Raw genomic sequence first — 19,583 nt, 5'->3', positions numbered from 1 at the left:
TGTCTTAATGGGAAATTCAGTAAATAACGCCATTCCAAAACACCAGCAAATGACAGTAACCTTTGCTAAAACTTAAAATGACTTCCAAATATAGAAATATTTGAATACTGTCCAGATTGCCATTGCTAGCTATCTGGTTTCCATGTGATTTAATGTTCCAAGTATTTCAAAATTATTATGATAATTTCCTTTGCATGAATTTAGTTTGATAAATCATTTATTTGTCATTATTGGGCATTCATACAAATTACTCATCTTTTTGTAATTATGTCACGTATTAAGTGTAATGGAGATTTTAATGAGAAAGCAGGATTATCCAAAATAACAGCAGAAACTCAAGCACGAAAGCACATCTCTGGCAACAGGATGGCTATTTAAAGTCTGATAGAGACACCCCGTTGAGTATATGCAAATAGATTTTCTGCAGTTCAGTTGCCCATATGGAATGAGTCCATATCACGCCTAACTAATTTACTGTTTCCTAGAGAAAAAATCTTCTGGATGACAAAATTGAAAGGCAATATGCCTGATCTTGAAAGGTACTAATCAGCTTCACATTCCTTTTAAATCAATAAGATTTTCAGGGACAGTCAATTTGTTACAATTGCAACAATGTTGCTTTTAAGTTCCTGCTTTGAAATCCTCTGTTGTTAGCTGTAGGTTTTTGTTTCTTTATATTTTGTACTTATGCCTTTTTAAAGAGCATGCAATTGTTGGACACACACAGACAACAGCTTGCCAGTGCTTTCAGCAATTCATTTTCACCTGAGCTTTTGGGCTAGGACCTCAAACCATCCTCCTTGATCTACTGCAAGAGCACGAGTGAGCTGCCAAGGCTTGTGTGTGCAGTATTCACAGACAACATTCCTGAGCAAAGGTTGAAGAATAGCAGCTTTTTAAACAGAAGAGCATTTGCCATAGCTCTGCAAAAAGCCCTGGCCTTTTAGTAAATATTCAAAACAAATCCTGGAGCTGAACTTTGAAGCTTTTATAATAGCTCCAATCAGAAAATGATATCACCAACACCACTTAGGCTAGTGTGAAAAAAGATTTATAACCTTTTATTTTATTTCTGTGCTTTGTCACTCCTCATTTACTGCAGCAGGCAAGGAAATTCCAATTAAATTAAAAGTACTGAGAACAGTTATTATGTTCAGTCTTGCCAATTACTGGATTGTACCTACATCGCTTTGATTCTTCACCAGTCAGTCAAGACAGCTTGATGTCTACATTATACCTTCTGCTTATTACTAGCTTGCGAGTGACTGAAAAGTCCATTTGCAAAGGACTAAATGTCCCTCCCCATGTCTCCACACTGTGGAAGGCAGCAGCATACATAAAGTAGAAATGAAAAAGCTTAACAATTGCTCAGGTAAAAGAAAGGTTGGCAATGTGGCATAATGCCATATCCCCCCGCTTTACAACTCTCCTGTCCCAGTAAAGGATGTGATGGAGAAGGTCTACCTTTCCAGTAGCCTCTGAAGAAGCTGACAAAAAGCTGAAGAAATCCAATAGTGTGTTACTGGAAAAGGCTGAGTGGCACAGATGTCGCTTTCATTTTAAACATGGCTATTTTCAAGTTTTTACTTTAGTGACTGGGACAAAAATAATAATAATAATAATAAAAAATAGACCTTCTTAACTGCAGCTTAACGTTCAATAAAATGTGAAGTCTAAAGAAAAAAAAAGCATGGCTTTTACAAAGTAAATAGATTTCTTACTCAGGACAGCCGAAAAATGTCTTCACAAATATCACATATCTCCATTTTCCTTCTTCTCTGTCTTTTTCTTTCCCTCCCTTCCTACTCTCCAGATCCTCCTTTGTCAGCATATTTTATTGTCATCTGTTCACCAGTTCTACCTGATAACATAATGAAATAGTGCTGATAGTGCAAAACGTAACATTCTGGTGAACTGACATTACCCAAAGTTCTCTTTTGATTCACTACCTTGAGATTTATAGTTGCTTTGTAGTTGGAAGATCAATATAAAATCTGAAGAAGAGAAGAATGCACATGTATGTATATGCACATAGACTTTGAAATGGACTCAGATACTCAGTGGTGTACAAACTTTTACCACTGGGAGCTTCACACGCGTTTAATAGCATTTGTCTAAAAACAAATAGGTTGCATTACGTTACACTCTCCAAAATTCAACTGCTGTATCTTAAGGTCATTGGCACATACATTCTATATCAGGATATAAATATTAAAATGAGACTTAAGACTCTACAGATTCTGAAATTATTTGGGTAAGATGAATATTTGGTAGCTTTGCCTTTTTATTTGTAACGGAGTAACTTGCACTGTGATCAGAATTGCAACCTGGTGTAAGCTTCAGCTGCATATAGAACAACATGGATACACTACCATCAGCTCAAGTCATATCTACTATCTATAACAGCAGGTCCATTGGGTACAAAATATCTTATTACAGCTTCCCTGGCTGATAAAGTGGAAAATTAATTGTGGATCAAAAGGTTGTCTTAAGGACTTCCGGCTTGGTAAAGTAATTGATACGTTCATTTAATGAGAAAAGGTGCCCACAGGTAATTTTTTTTTTTTTTTTCAGTGTGAAATTTGGAAGCTTTCAGCTCCTCCCATATGGATTTCCAAAATAAAAAAAATGGAAAAGCAGTTAACTAACCCTCAGAAGAGGATAAAAAAAGATTGGTCTGCCCAGTAAAGAGAAGAGGGCAAAAGAAAAAGAAATTAGCAAGCTAGTGATAAAAACTGACACAAAAACAGTCAGAGAAATAAATCTGAAGACAAAAGTTCTGAAGCTGAAGAAATGTCATAACTGGTAAAAATCAAAGCATGGACCAGAAACCATGAGAATATTTACAGCTCAATGTGCTAACAGTCTCAATCTCAGCTAATTTACGGACAATTCATAGTGGCTGGGTAAAGCAGAGCTCTTTTAGATGGATGTGAGCAATGGGCCAGAAATGTTGATTAGATCACTTTCTGGCTTAATATGCAGACATTCTGCTGTTATTAAGAGCAGTAAGAAGAAGAGAGGTTGTCAGCACTCACAGGCTCACAGGAGACATATCTAGAATGAGACACAGTCAGCATAAAGGTGTAAAGGGCAATAGATTTATTTCTCATTTTCCCATTCCCTGAGGACTGTTGCAACATATAGAGAAAATTACCAGAACTTTGAAAAAAGAGAAATAGTTACAGTTCTTCCATTCAAAGAAAATCTTAAAGGATTGCATAGATGTTCAGAAAAAAACATTTTTCCAGAGAACTTTTCTTCCCCTGTAATCTTGAACACAATCCATTCAACTGCTATAGAAACAGAAGCTGATGGATGGCACGAGAGGTAGGATAACTACTGATCTTTCTCATTGCTTTTGGTCAGACTTGAAAAATTATAGAAAATATCCAAACGAGAGACCCCAAACAAAAGATATTTGGAGCACAGTATGTCGTACATATAGGGAATTGTTTTAGTCAGGAGTGACCTGAACGCAGAATGCTTTGTCACTCTGCTTTGTTTAAAGAATACTACCAACTTGCTCACAGATCAGTCAAACAGTGGCATAGAAGGCTGGGTTGGGGTTTTCTGTGTTTCCTTAACTATATATCTACTTTCTAAATCTATGACAAGTGGATTAAAAATAGTGAACACTGCATAAAGATTGAAATGTTACTGAAAACACAGGCAGCTGCAGTATTATCAGTGAGAAATGTGCCCCAAAACTGGAATATTAATTTTGTACCAGTCCAAATTGTTGGAATTTTACATTCAGACTCTGAAACTCATAAACCTGAACGCATTTTGCTAGGTTTCTATAATTAACAGAAGCAGTAAGAGAAGAGTGACATTGTAAAGCTAGTTGGAAGACATTAATAACTTACCTACACAGGAGGTTCCATCATTAGGTACAAAAGTTTTTTGACCATTGCTGGATTTGAAACCAGGTGCACACATGCAGAAATAACTTCCCACAGTGTTTGTGCAATTGGCATGCTCTCCACAAGGCTGAGTAGCATTTTCACATTCATTATCATCTGTCAAGACACAAATTATGGAGAAATATATTTGCATTTGCAGATTGAAGAAAACAGCCAAGTAAAAGCTTAATTTGGCCTTCAGTATTTTATTTATATAAGATTTGAATGCTGAGCTGGCACTCAGTGTTTGTACAGGTATCCCATTGCCAAGGATATAATCAGGTGTTCAGCAGCTCTTCTCTGCCCTCATCCTGAGTGAGCTAATAAATGAGAAAACCAATGGGGTACTGAAACAAATGTCTTGCATATTCAGTTAGAATAAAGGATTGAGTCAAGTGCATGTTCTGCTATAGTTGATTTGATAATATTTTGGTACCCATAATGATCTTCACAAATCTACAGGTAGAAAATCACCCTAAGGATGAAGTAACCCACTACATTCATTAACATTAAAACAGGATCGATATAGCTAAACTGAACTTTTTTTTTTCCTGGTTTGTTGAAGACTATCTGTGGTATTTCTCAGCAGTACCAGACAACAAGCTTACCGAGTTTGTCTTACTGACTGAATCATAGAATGGCTTAGGTTGGAAGGGATCTTAAAGATCATCAGACTCCAGCACTCCTGCTGTGAGCAGGGTTGCCAACCACTGGATGACTGAGCTGTCATTTTTTCTTAGTTATCCCAAAGATCTTAACACACTGATGAGCAAGACTCCTGGCTTGATCTTTACATCTGCATATCAGACTGGAAATAATACTCACAATACTGATAATATAATCTTTCCAAATAGCCCATTTCTCCCCAGGCACCTCAAAACTCTGAAACAAACAAACAAAACTCAAACAAGAAGACACTGAGTTCTCTATTTTCTACATCCTGCAAAAGTAAAAGAGTTAAAGGCTTCCTGAAGTCTGATGGGATTTTGTTCCCGTTCTCAAGTGAAAGGTACTCATAACATGATGAATGACAGGAAAGAATTCTAACAGGGAGAGAAATAACAATTTATTGCAGAAGAGGAACGATTAAGGAGCATGACAGGGAGAAGAAATATGATTTCAGAAAAGATGCCCAAGGATGAATTTCAGAAAGGTGCTTCTGCTTCCCAATGGCCAGTGATCTCAGAGATAGGATACAGATAAGTATAGTGTCATATAAGTTAAGGAGGTGGTAAGATTAAAGTACATAAAGAGCTGTAAAACATTACAGGAATAGATTTCTGCAATGTAACTTAGTCTCAACCCCCAGAGTAACCCTGGCACAGGACATTTTTCTGAATTGAAGTCTGACATAATTTTGAATATTATTCAGTTGACTCAGAGATGCAAATATCAATTCAGAATGGCAGCTTTCCTCAGGGGAATTTGGGTCAACAGTATTAAATGGATTAAGCTCATTATAACTAAAAGTGAATGTAATTTAATGAGGAATCCAAGTATAAGAGGACTATGCCAATACATGTCAACAATATTTATTTTACAGCTTTGGCATTCATGAGAATACAGGAGAGGTGGTGTATGATTTGGATCTTAGAGAATGCCAAGGTAAATCTAAATTATTTTAAGTGAAAGTAAGACGGATTAGCACCACTTTTCCCCTCCAACTTCAGAGACTGTATATGGGAATATGAGAAGACCAGTTTGGCAAACAGCACTGGGAAGGCATTATATTTTCTAGTAAATAACATTCATTGGACTTGGAAAGCTTGTGGGATAGAAGGTGTGGAAGATAAGTAGAGACACTGATCACTTTACCTAAAGTAGAGGAACAACAGAGCTGAGGAGATAAAAAGTACAGGATGTATGCAAAAACTCCCCTTTTGGATCTGTTTCCTAGGATCTCAAATATAAGAATCGAAGTCTTCACACCCAGTACTACTTCTTTTCAAGTGTGACAAATTACTTGTAGAAAACATTAAAATGACTCATGCAGTTATCATCAATAACACATTTACAACTCTGTTTAATTAACTTTACTGGATTATTGTTGTTTTTCCCAATATTTAGGGTATATGTAAGACTGGTGACTAAATTGACTTAGAAGACTTATTGAGAGAAACTCCAGGATAGGCTTGTCTTACTTTTCTAAGAGTAAACAAGTCTGTTTTACAGCTAACTTAGAAAACTAACTTGTTTTCAGTGACCAAGTCTGATGCATAAGTTGTCAACACAAGCTTGTGTGAACCAGATGTGCTTTACAGTCCTTATTCACTGATGGTAAGAGCTAGCATAGCTGCGCTTCTGTTCATAATCACCCTACATGCAGTGTTATCTGTGTCAAATAGCAGGATATTTGCTTAGCCTGTTCTACAAAGCAGTGATTCTGTGAGTCTTGTGTTTGTTTTTTTTTTTTTTAATCCTAAACAGAATCATAGAATCATTAAGGTTGAAATAACCACTAAGATCATCTAGACCAGCCATCAACCCGTGCCTGTGACAGCTCTAGACCATGTCACTCAGTGCAGCATCCATCCTTTTCTTGAACACCTCCAGGGATGGTAATTCCACCACCTTCCTGGGCAGCCTGTTCTAATGCCTGACCACTCTTTCTGTGAAGAAAGTTTTCCTAATATCCAACCTAAACATCTCCTGGAACAACTTATGACAATTACTTCTTGTCTAATTGTATACACAAAAGAAATGGGAAAGCAAAGGAAACATCTTTTATGCATGAGAAAAAAGAAGAATACAGGGCAGAGTCTGCACATGGCAAAAGTTAAGGAAATGTTTACCTGCTTCAGTGGCTCGAAGTCAGAGAATTGACAGGATTAAGATTTTTAAGGAGGAAGAACATGATGTTCTTGTACTTGTAGCATTCTCATCAATGAGCATGGATCACACTTTCTTCTCATGCTAAAGGCTTTTTCCCCAGTTACATACAAACTATGCACACTGTACAAGATCAACAATTAGAAATCATACTATGAATTGATCCATTTGGGATATGTAGACAAATGCAATAAGGTAGTACCGAGACACATCAAGTGACTGAAAATTCTACCACATTCAGAAATGGTAGCAATTTTATTCCATTTTCAGAAAGAAATAATAAGATGCTTAAATTATAGAAAATGAAGTCCAGCACATCTTCACTATGGCATGATTCCCAGACACCAGCTGTATGTACTGTCAAGGACGTATGGTCTTGTTTATTATCACATAATTTGAGAAACGTCAAGAACATCTGAGCAGAATAATAGAATCTTGAATTGCAAACACAGAAATTGATATTTTAAAGAGTTTAGTTCATAAGGAGTTTTCTTTTTGCTATTCCCATGATCTAATATAATACTGAGCAGAACATGCAGGGGGATAATTTACTGGTCCATATCCTGCTTCCACTGAAATTAATGGTATAGAAGTCACTGACATAAGTTGGCCCAAGATGGTGCTCCCTATGGAAAACTACCAGGTTAATGAGAAAGGCAAGCAAGGGAAAAAGTCAAGGAAAACATTTAGTATTCAGTTTTACTAAACATATTTAAATATTCTGTCTGACTTCACACAAAATACTTCACGACATTAAAACTGATGAATACATTTTAGTTGTAGATATAGACAAAACATTTTTTTTCTTCAGATAGCAGTTAACGTGAAGCTTATGGGACTGAAGATAGTTTACAAATTTTACAGAATTTACAGCACTATTGGATTTGCAATTTAAGGGAAGTCAGGAAAAAAAATACCAAAAGGATTTATGGACAGAAAATTTTCTAACATACATTTTCCCATCAAGAGGGTATAGCTTAAAGGACAGCAACAGTGTAATCCACCTGCTTTGTTGCTACCTGATTTAATTATGGCATATGCATTCATGACTGGTGCAGATATCCACTGAACGCTGCAGGCAGTACTCCACGAATGCACATTTCTTTAAAGATTTATTTATTTCTTCTTCTGATTAAAAAAACCCCAAACAACAACAACAACAACAAACCCCCAAACCCAGCAACAACAAGAAACAAGACTGATCAAATATCAAAGTTAATTATTGTGGCTAAGTGTATGTCTGTGCACCACAGTGTTGTGTTCAGCACAAGTGTAAAATAAAACTGATTCTCCACTTTCACCTTGAAAATGCAACTGTGTATTTTACTCTGCATAACTGTAACGTGTGGTTAGATTAAACTAACTGATAGCTGCATGCAAGAATTTCTCTACTGGTCTCTCAAAAATGTAGAAGGTTCAAAAAAAAAATGTATATATAGATATGTATATCTGAAAAGTTGATATACTCCTTCCAAACTTTTGAACTGAGGTTGGTATCTCTGTATTAAAACTGTATGAATAATTACTATGAGAACACAATTGATTTAGGATTAAGTAGCCTCACTCAGAAGTTGAGGTATTGATGGAAGTTCTCATTCACAGAGGAAGCCAAAGTGGATTCTTGTTTGAGAAAATAAAATAAAATAAAATAAAATCACTCTTTTACATCACATACATAACATTGTTTACTGATAAATAAAATGTGTATGACTTCTGTATAGCAGTTATTGAGCATTTAATCCTTTTAGAAATTTAAACGTATGAAATTTAAAGAGGAAAATGATTTGTGGATTTTACAACCATGATGCTGTTGGAAACTAGAGAATTATGATAATATTTTTAGGAATAAAGCATAGAGCAAATTACTTAAATCATATTCCATATCCTTTCCAAAATGCAACTTTTACCCTTTTGTACATACTGTTTCAGTACTGGGTGGTTATAAAATTATAATCTACAATAGGAAAACTCTGGGACAGTTACAGAATGACACCATTTGTTATTATTGTGACAAGCACAAGAGAACTCTTTGATTTATCAATTCTAGAGATAGGATTTCTGTAATGCTGTTTACGTATTTTACATGAAAAAGTGTCACAAGGGGAACTTACGGCAGTGAGTTTGTCAAACCAACAGCCTCAAAGGATTACCACTGCACTGAGTACCTTTCCATGATGGACATTATGGTGATATGATGACACGTAATATGAAGAGTCAGTTTTGGGGTGAAGCCTATGATATTGATTCACAGTTATACAGCAGAATGTTTTTTCTCTTTTTTAAAATCAATTTAAGGAAACTATTTTTCCCTTTAATTAACTAACAAGCAAAGCTGAAAATACCTAAATTAGACAGAGTAAGATGGGCATGTTTGGTCCTTATCAATCCATGCAAAATCAGATTTTTAGAGACATAAAACAACATAGCATGGAATATGTTCTGGTCTCTCTGGCAGGTATTGAGTTAAGTTGACAGCAGTCAGGCTCATGGCAGTAAATGATTATGTGACCTAACTGGAAAAAATGGCAACGTTGGACCCAAAACTTGGTTACTGGTAATAATAGCCAGCTAAAGGAAACTCCTGTGTCACAATACCTACGTTTCCAAAGGCTTTCTAATGGGGTCTTGGATAAAGGCTGAGAACTCAGGGATCTCATTCCTCTACTCCTCTGGAAGAGGCCTTACTCTTGATTCCCAGAGCAGTGCATTCTGTCAGTGCTGCGGCCAGCGTGCTTTTGCAGGCTCCTACATGGATACCCTAGCCAGGCTGTTCGGAGAGACAACAGGTTTCCAGAGGCAGCAGAAACCTGGCTGTCACAGGTAAACAGATTCCTGACAGGGCTTGAATTTGTTTGGTTTTGATTTTTCCCAAAGCCACACCTGAGCAAGTGTAGCAGCATTTTTCACAAGTTCAGTGAATGCTTGATGTTACCAAGGACCTCAAAGAGCTCCATATCAAGGCCTTTACTATATACTACAATATATTCACAATCTGTTCTATTCCATGAATTTCCCAGATGACATAAAAAGAAACAATTAAAACTTCCATTAATTTTGCTCCCCAATCCAGACCTTTTAAACCTGAGGTCAGAGGCCCCTGGGGAAGACCTGTCCATCAAGAACAGCAGTGGCAGCACGGGGCTGGGGACCAGTACTTGCACACAGCAGTCTGAGAAGTGGACAGCCCTGGGTAGGAAAGAAACGCAGTCGGGGTGGCTGGGGAATACACTGATTCATTGCATCCGGCTGTTCTATGTCGACAGCAGCCTCTGCTGCCAAAGTTGCTATGGAGCCCCTGAGGGAAACTAAAACTACCCTTCCCTAGTGTAACCCCCATGGGAGAACAGTACTTGAAGTGCCTCACTTAACCCCTCAAAAGCAAGGAAATGAAAGGCTTCCTGTAAAACAAATTCCAGTGCTACTCACCCTGCTGTGCTTAGCTTGTCTGGAGGTCTCAGAACAGTGGGTGATCTTACATACATTACTTCTGTGCTGCAGGACTGTGTGTCTACAGCCATCACAGCCTGAGTTAAGAACAGCAATACCATTAACAGCCTTGCCTTGCCTTCCCTGTGATGTGTTTCCATTAATGGTAATTTAACACAATTTGTTTATGATTCTCCAAAGATTCAGCATTCAAGTTTGGTCTAAATCAGCATGAAAGAGCAGATGCTTAGAAAAACCACTTGAGACTGCAGAACTGGGCTGGAAAGCTCATTTAAATATGAATTGCTTTCATAATGGGCCGGATTCATCTTTGTCCTACGGTGGGGCATGGGACCATGCAGTTGCTGAACAGGAAATCTAGTCACTGAAAGCTCCATCTTGCAAGAATTTCATAGTTCTCTACCTCTTTGTAACAGCCCTTCACAATGCCTTCTTGGGACATTTGCATATCTTGCCAGGGGTTTTTAACTGGTTTGGATGTAAAGGCTCTGCAGCTAGCTGGGCTCCCAGAAATCTTTGGATCAGCAAACACATTCTCTCTCACATTCTTCATAAGCGATGTGTATATGCAAAGATGATTTCAGATCAACAGTTCTTGCGAGTCTGGCTGAACTAAAGGTCCTCACAACAAAAAATTTCCATGGTGTCATTTTAAGGAACAGGGCTGAATGGTCTGGAAAAGGAGCAAACTCACATTCCTACATATTAAAAATACATTCAGGTAGAGATTTAGAGAATGGAAAAGGACTGGAGAGGTTAATATATTAAATAAACTGCTTCCTTCATCTCTTATGAGTATTTTTGCTTAATTTGTAAATTCTGAAAATTATTATTGGGTGGGTGTCAGTGGCGAAATTGTCATTTTTTAGCCACACAGAACAATCTACCTTTTCAATGCTTGCAAAGTATCAGTCAATCAATAAATCTGTAATTTGTGATTGCTCATATGTGAGGAATAAAGATGGGAAAAAATAGATCTTTTTGAAGTGCTACTTGTTGACTGCAAACAAAACATTCACCCAGACAAGCATCTGCAGGACTTTGAGAATAGAATGGAACAGGGTGCTCAAATTAGAGAAACAGAGGAAAACAAAAGGGGGGGGGGGGGGGGGGGGGGGGGGGGAACAGGACGGGACGGACGATAGCTGTTGAATGGCCCTGCACTCCCTCTCCTCAAAGCTCGTGCATTGCAGACAGCCATAACGTGACCTGCCACTCCTCCTAGAGGAGACCTCAGGGCTGCACTAACCAATGGAGATTCAGTACAACAGCTCCAAAGCTGTGCTGGTGCAAGTGGAGAGCTTCAAGTTGGCTGTGCCCCTCCCACATTTGTTAATTGTTTTCTACATGGTACTTCCTCCCTGACAACATCAGGGAAGGAAGGGCTGTAAGCACTCTGAAGATCCACAGCTCTTTCTATTACAGATGTTTGGAGCTGATCCAGCATCTCCTGCTGATCTGGTGAGCAGGGTCCCAGGGCAGCTGTCAGGGGTGTGGGTGAAGAACGCAACCCACAACATCACAACTTAGGCACGAGGGACCAGGAACTGCCACTCATTCTTAGGGGAAGCAGACCGTGACCTCCTTGCATGTGAAGCACTCAGGTTCCCTGTCTGCCTTCCTCAGGAAAGTGACATGAATTCACTGGCTGAGCACCTGGCCAGATAAACTGTTAAAATAAACAGCTGAAGAAAAGGAGACTGGAGTGGAATAATATCAGAGACAGCAACTAATTACAGGTAAGCAGGACAAAATTAATGATAAGGATGAAGTGCTGGAGTTCTCAGACTGATTTTGGATATGAGGAGCGATGACCAGATGAATTCACTGGAAAACAGGATTATTGACACTTGAATAGGATAAAACAATAATTCTATCTAAATTACCAGTCATATGCATACTGGTTATCCATACTGTGAACTGAAACAACCCAAGGCTCCCATCCAACAGGATGTGAATGAATGAGATGTCGCTACTCAGACCTAAACATTTTGTTCCCAAGCAAGATGTAAGAGCGAGGGAAAACAACTCAGCAAACAGTTTGATTAAGGGGGAAAAAGTATCCCACACAGCACTTTTCCAGATTCCAAAACAAAAGAGGAAGATGTTTATCCAGACTCTGAACACTGCCAGGAAATGCATCACCAAGCTACAGCTTATATTTGCAAAACACTGTCATTATGGTATGGTAAAATAAGATGCGAAAAAGGGGGTAAGTAAGAGACAGCATAGCTTGAGAGAGGCAGAGAAGCATTAAACGCTATATGATAAGCTTTATCAAAGCCCGTACAAGCAAGCAGCAAAAGCCTTGATCAGAAATAACACTCTTCTGTGTCAGGACAAGGATTTATCCATTAGACACACAGGGCTAAAGCCTGGAATGATCCTGGAGTCTTCTGACGCACCGTCTGGCACCAGCAGTGCTGGGTTCCTGCCATGCCAGGCTGGGAATGCCAGAAGCCTGTTGCCAGCCTGCTCTGGAGCCTTACCCACAGCACAAGGGCAGCTTCAAGTGCCCAACAACAGGGACATGGTGAGGCATGGGAGGTCACAGCACAGACAGTATGTGGTGGTGAACATGAAGGAGTATTCCTCCCTAGAGCAGGGGAGACTTGAACTAAAGGACGAGTTCAGGTTCATCTCTACCAAGTTCTGAAGAAAGCTGCTCCAGCTGACCTGATCTGTCATTGTTTCTGGTGGTGCACCCTGAAACAGCAGGATGGTTTCTCTACTTATCTGTGAGTGAGCACAGCAGCACCGCATTCATGTTTTACTTAAGCATGTGAAAAGTCTGCTTCCATAACAGAGCCTGACCTCAAGCTCACTGATGTGTCAAAGGAATGGCTCCCATTAACCTACAGCTTTGCTTTTATAAAAGCAGACTCTTGGAGGAAAAAGTTGCAAAGAGCAGGAGTAAAGAATGAAAACCACATTGCTCTTCCTTCTGTCACCCTACACAGATCTAATTACCAGGACCCAACCTCAACATCCTGTCAGGCACCCTGTGTCAAACCTACTACTCGAGGATTACACAGAATGTAACTGAGATGCATTGTCAGTTTTTTTGGTTTCCCTTCATCAGAAACACTGTATTTAAACAAGGTGAAGAGCAGCTGAATGGGAATATGCTGGATTAGAGCTGCCAAGAGTGCACAGACATCAGTGTTTTCTCTCAGTGCTATCAGCAGAAGGGTTTCTGAAACTTCCCTTTTACTAAATTATGTCATTCCCAATTCAGTTTTCAATTTTACAACTAACTTGGTTGCTTTCACTAAAACTTATCTTTTAACTGAAATGTAAAACAGCACGTGTACAATCAGAGAACAGTTTTTTGAGTGAGCAGAACAGCAGTTCCCTATGGACAGGGATTCATCAGTAGATAACTGTGCCTCTCTTGAACTGAATACGCAGCCCGAGAAAACGTTCAGTTTCAGCAATGAAAATGAAACTGTAATAATAATATCAAACATATAGCCAGACAGTATCTGTATTGTAATTTCTTGCAGACTTCTCACTGAGTTTTCCACAGTGCTGATTCTATACCAGTATCATGAAAGAAGATGTAGCAGAATGTGAGGTTGAAATCTTGATTATATTGTTTAAGGCTTTCTACAGTTTATATAAATAAATGTCATGATTTCTGCTGCATACTCATATCCTCACTGCAGTACTGCAGTACCCACTGTATAAGAACATTCAGGAAAATAGGACTCAAAATTGCTGTTTACTTCCTAACGCACCTGATTCCTGTTATTTCCCACACTCATTTCTGAAAACCCCTCAAGCAGAATTTTTTTTTTTTGAATCAAAATACATAAACTCACTATTACACATTCTGTTATTAGTCTAAATCCAAACTTTTGAATTTCACAACAGAAACTTTTAACTGGACACTTTTAGAGGAAATAATTCCCCAGTAGCTGCAAAGAGATTGTACACAGTCATGCACCAAATCTGAGTTGCATCCAACAGATGTTAAATGTGTCTAAAAAGGCAGTATGACCATAACAGCATTACTTTGCTCATATCTAATTTCCAATGACTCCATGATGAATGGTTTCTATGGCCAGTTACAGGAGGGCCATCACTCAGAGGTCTTGATCTCTGGCTTCTTCAAAAGTACCTCATCTACAAGTGAAACATAAGGCTGGAAGTCAGTATAAACATGAAGTTCCCATGACTCACATGGCCAGACTACCTTCCCAGCCTTGGGTACGTAATCTCTGCTAGTTTACATTCACCACTTCAATAGTACTTTTGGAAGATAAAAGAGAAAGTGAACTCTACCAGTAAAGTTTTGCTAAATCATAAGATAATGTGATTTAAGAGCTTTAGTAGGAAGGCTTTATTTGGTTAATAAGAGCATATCCATATGTAGGAAATCTGGGCTCATTGTTTTTAAATGGAAGTCCTTCTTCATGCTTTTGAATCTACTACTTAAAATTATGATATGCTACAAAATGCAGGTGTCATTCAGCTACAATATCTTAAATACATTTTGTTGTTTGAAAAATAATTCGCTGTAACATATCAGAAACAGTTAAAATTGTTTCTTGCTTTTACAGCTGTATTGACTTCTATTTTGGATTTAAAAAGCAGAGTACAATAAAAGATGTGGCAAAAATGGTCTAAGAAAGAAGTAATAGCTCAAATAGTATGGAAGGCCATGAAATGGTGACTACGAGAGAAGTTATTTTTTTCCATTGTGGAACAGTATTCATTGATTTCTGAAACCACAAGCTAATTATGCTCTGAGTGGACAAAGTACTTTAAGGAGTCTAGTCTGGGCATCAAAGACACTGAGTTCATGATGTACTTCTGTCAAACTCAAGTTACAGTACTCACGACAAGAGTAGCTTGATTAAATTTAATTGCTGGTACTATTCAGGGGGTTACACAGAGTGACCTAATGCTAGTCTAGGAGATGTATGGACTACATTGCTCAACGTAAATACTAAATTCCTGTAATGAAAAGAAAATAAGCCCAGTAGCAGATAAGGGTCTTTTTTTTTTTTCCCCCTCTTTTTTCATTCTTGTCAAAAATTACATGTGAGCTAAGCATCTTCTAAAACGGTTCACCCACTTTGACATCATGGCACTGTTTGTTTTTTTTTTTTGTTTTGTTTTTTAAATATATCATGTCTGTAACTTATCCAATTTAAATGCTCTGGAATTCAGTAGCTTCACTACTGGATAATAGACTAATTCATGAAAGGAAATCATTTTAATCTATTACTGAGGAAAGCCATTAATTACTGGAAAACATCCAGTCTCCAAACCCACAGATATCAAATATGGTCTGGCAAGGAGGAGAGTGACAATTAGACAGAGGAATTCTACCCAATGGGAAAACATGCCAGCATTACTTCAGCTTGACTAATGACTTCAACAATAACCACTGAAGTATTTCCAGCTACTGTCAGTGCTGTAACCATTTAACTCTATGGTGAAAATATCTTAACTACTGGCAGTCATATTCCGACAGACTGACCTCAGCATTTCACGTACAGTAACAAAAGTCACTATAAAAACATACATCTTTCATTTCTTATCTTCTAATGTGAATTGGGGTTAAGTATAATGATGCAAGTAGAATTACAGGTTTTAAAATACTGCAGAATCAGGTCCATTGTACTGCTCAGGCTCTGTGAAAAGGCTGCAGATCTGAGTACTCGCTCATTTTCTTATGCAATAGCTAAATATAAACTTAGTGAAATTTGTTTATTTGAAAAGCATAGCACTTCTTTCTGAAGCAATACTTCTGAAATCAGATGTCTGAAAGAGGAAATTCAGCCTTTACATTTTTTTCCCCGAACCTTACAGCTTCACACTAATGGAATCTGTGGTCTCCCCATGCCAGGTGGTCTTGATAACTCTTTCTGGAGCTTTCTTTCTGATGCATACAATCCAGAAAACCTTAGACCCAACTCAAATGGCACAAATTAATGAACCAAGATCCCTTAATGAGTTTTGCATATGAGAATAATATACAGCATCCTAATTCAATCTCAGAAGACATTTCCCTTGCTGACTACACCAACAGCTCTGTTCTTCAACAGTTATTATGTACTGGTTTGAAACATTCCGTATATTCATGATCAATGTTGTCTACATAAGCTTGCCATTTTCTCCTGAGGTGTTTATTCTCATATATAGATGCTAAAGACTTTCTTAGCTCAAGCATGTGAAACACCTAGTAGGCAAAAACAAGTGTTCTTTCCATTAAAAAAAAAAAGTCTTTAAATTGGACACAAGTAGTACTTATCACAGGGCAGGGAATAACACTGAGATGTAGCAAAAACAATTTAAAACACTTTAAAGTTTTCCTACTATAACACAGCCTGGAATATAAAGTGTTATTATGTGCATTTCAAGCCTGGAAATACTGACAGGTGGGAGCACGAGTGTGTGTTATATGAAGCTGTGTATCTCTCTTGGCCAAAAGATATGTCTGTGCAACACAATGGACAGCTGTGTGGAGCTCAGAAGTAGGTTGTACTACAAGCAGCAATGATGTGTTAGTGCTGCGCTCTATTTAAATGGAGTTTTTTTTTTAGCTTGGATGAAGCATATTGCTGCTCAGCCACACTGCTACTGATGCTTGACCTGGCTTATCCAGTACCATGTTGTGTCATCTCAGCAGACTGTGGGTGAGGAAGTCTCAGTTACAAAACAGTGAGAAAATACTGTTGCCACTGATTCAAGTGAAGGGTATAACCTATATACTAAACAGACAGAAGCTACAGAAAAGGAAGATTGCCATAATATACCAAATAAAATAGTGTAAATCATAGAGTTCTCTACAAACTGCTGTGCTGGGGACATGTCAGAGAGGGGGACACCACAGAAAGCCTCACTATTAGCATAGTGAGCATTACTTAGCTGCAAAACTCACAGTTGGAAATGCTGAATAATTTTTCCCCTGCAAATCACTCTCTAAAAAAAAATAGTTATTAATTTATTAAAATAAAGCTTGTTAAGTAAAATCACCTAAATCAAAGTTCAAACACCAATAAACATCTTCATTGTCAAATATACAAAACTTCCAGCATTACTGAGTAGATCTCTGCAGCATGGCCACTACGCCATGCAAATTGGGCCTTTTCCTAAATGTGCAGAGAAGTGTTGACAACTTTTCTTCTCAGAAATGTTGGCTAAGAAATTGGTTCAGCAAAAAGCAATAGTAAAAATTGTTACTTTATTTTTAATACAGGGAAACTATTACATCATGTATCAAATGTTTTGTTCATTAAGAATGTAATTGCCTTTTGTCCTCTGCCCCTGTCTCTGGATGTGCCTGCACAGGCAGTTCTATAGGATATCCTTAGTTTTTCTCCAAGTTACTGGAAATCCTGGAGTAGTTTGTTGGGAAAAACTTTTTTTTTTTGCACTGGATTTGTTGTGATTTTCATGTTATAGTAAGTATTAAACATTTCTTCTGCTTATTCAGTCAAGTGGAGTAGGTTTACATGCCAAAAGTAAATACGTACTGTGGACAGAAAAAAAGTGTAGTGTTTAACTTATTTATTTTCACATGGTCACACAGAATCACAGAATGGCCTGGGTTGGAAGGGACCTCAAGGATCATGAATCCCAAACCCCCTGCCACAGGCAGGGCCACCAGCCTTCCCATCTAATACTAGACCAGGCTGCCCAGGGCCCCATCCAACCTGCCCCTCCAGGGACAGGGCATCCACAATCTGGTCAAGTTGGTAATTATCAACATACTGGATTACAGTTTAAATTCATACTGCAGCTGCCTTGGCTCCAAATCAGGCACTGTAAAGTCAGCCTCCAGGACCTCTCCTAAAGGCCCACTGAAAGATACAGGATAAGGGACAGCTGGAGCTAGGGAAAAGGGCACATCAGTGATAAGACAGCAGAACAGCATCACAAAAAGGGTAATGTCATGCTTTGGAAAATCTATTTTACAGGCTATTGTTCAGAGACGGGCATCATCAGACCTCACATTCACCTAGGAATTTGAATAAAGGAAAGAGCACACCTGTCCTCTTGACTGGAGACATCTGTATTACCTATGATAGAAGGAAGGAGCAGTATCAGTCTGTGAGATAAGGCCCAAGGAAGAAGGAAAAAATTGTTTTCAACTCTGGTCCACTTTTAGGCCAAACTGCAAGATAATGATGGTTTTCTTGAGGAGCACTGACTTTCATTAGAACTTCATTCAGTGCCTGTTTCAGCCAAAGGCTGCACTGTTATTTTTTTGTTTAAACATACCCTATTCTGACACGCCACTGAAGTCTTTAAAGTCTTCTCATCTTTATTGCAGAAAGTTCTTTGATCTGAATGCCAGAAGAGGTCAACACAAGAACATCAAAATTAGAGCTGTTTATATCCAACACACAATACAAATAAGTGAATGTGGCAAGGACATCCCTAACAGATTAAATGAGGCCATGTTTTCCTAGGTCTGAGTTCTGCTTAAAATGTTTTTGTTTTTGCCAACCATTGTGCAAGCAGTGCCATCATGAAATCCAGTGAAATTCGCTTATTGAAGCGTTTTCCCCCTGAAAATGTTTCATCAATCATAGCCCAGAAGGGCTCTGTCATAGGATAATTGCAACTTGGCGTGCCAACAAAGAACATCAGAATGTCCTAAGCTTCCTTATCTATACAATGGGCAAGAATGACAGCCATTTTATTAGCTGAGATATTGTTACCCCCATCAGATAAAATACTGTGTTTTGTTGCTTTGATGTTTTCTGTCACCATAGCAGAGCTGTCTGTTTCTACTGTGTGTAGAAAAAGCTGCAGTGGCAGCTTGTGTTCCTTCACAGTAACAATGCCTACAAACATCTAGCAGATACAGTAGTGTACTAATTGCACTTTCTCAGTAGGAGATGAGAGAGGCAAAGAGACTTTCTGCTGCAGTTATTTCTAGTCAAGATGTAATTGTGGAGTCATCTCTCTTGTCTATATTTGCTTGCTTGAGGATAAAAAGATCAGAAAGTGAATTTCCTGAGCAGATAGCCAATTGAGAAGCCACCCCAAAATGATTTCAGCTATCCCAGTCTTCCAGCCTTCACACACACTATAATCAATTAAATATTCTGTGGATTAATAAAAGTAACTATTTAGAGTTATTGATTATATTTAACACTTCTCCACGGTAACAGAAACTACTACGGCACTCAGAAATATGTAACTTACTTCCACATGCTTGGTTAGATCACACAAACCTTGAAGGCAAACAAAAAACCTGTCGTGCAGAGCAATCTGCAGACTCATTTAGTGTTCTAAATCCTTTCTGACAGGGTAGATTTTTCCCGAATTCCAAACCAGCAAGTCTGTTAGCCAAACTCTGAAGGTGGATAAGTCTGCTTGTCGACACCAAACTTATCTCACTGTTCTATCATTTGGACAATAATTATATTGAGTGCT

At 38.3% G+C, this 19,583-nt stretch overlaps 1 protein-coding gene across 3 annotated transcripts in view; it reads right to left on the bottom strand.

Annotated features, from left to right (window-relative positions):
• Positions 1–19,583, bottom strand: part of ADGRL4 (adhesion G protein-coupled receptor L4) — a 75,417-nt gene that overhangs the window by 32,276 nt on the left and 23,558 nt on the right. For all 3 annotated transcript variants that reach the window (XM_015290890.4, XM_015290891.4, XM_046944668.1), the window contains one exon: positions 3,870–4,022. In XM_015290890.4, the coding sequence (XP_015146376.1) occupies positions 3,870–4,022 (153 nt within the window). The remainder of the gene's footprint in view (positions 1–3,869; positions 4,023–19,583) is intronic.

Source organism: Gallus gallus, chromosome 8, assembly GCF_016699485.2.
Source record: "Gallus gallus isolate bGalGal1 chromosome 8, bGalGal1.mat.broiler.GRCg7b, whole genome shotgun sequence".
In the NCBI taxonomy this organism is placed as follows: domain Eukaryota; kingdom Metazoa; phylum Chordata; class Aves; order Galliformes; family Phasianidae; genus Gallus; species Gallus gallus.
Note: the sequence above shows the minus strand (reverse complement) of the source record. Positions and strands in the feature narration are given on the sequence as shown.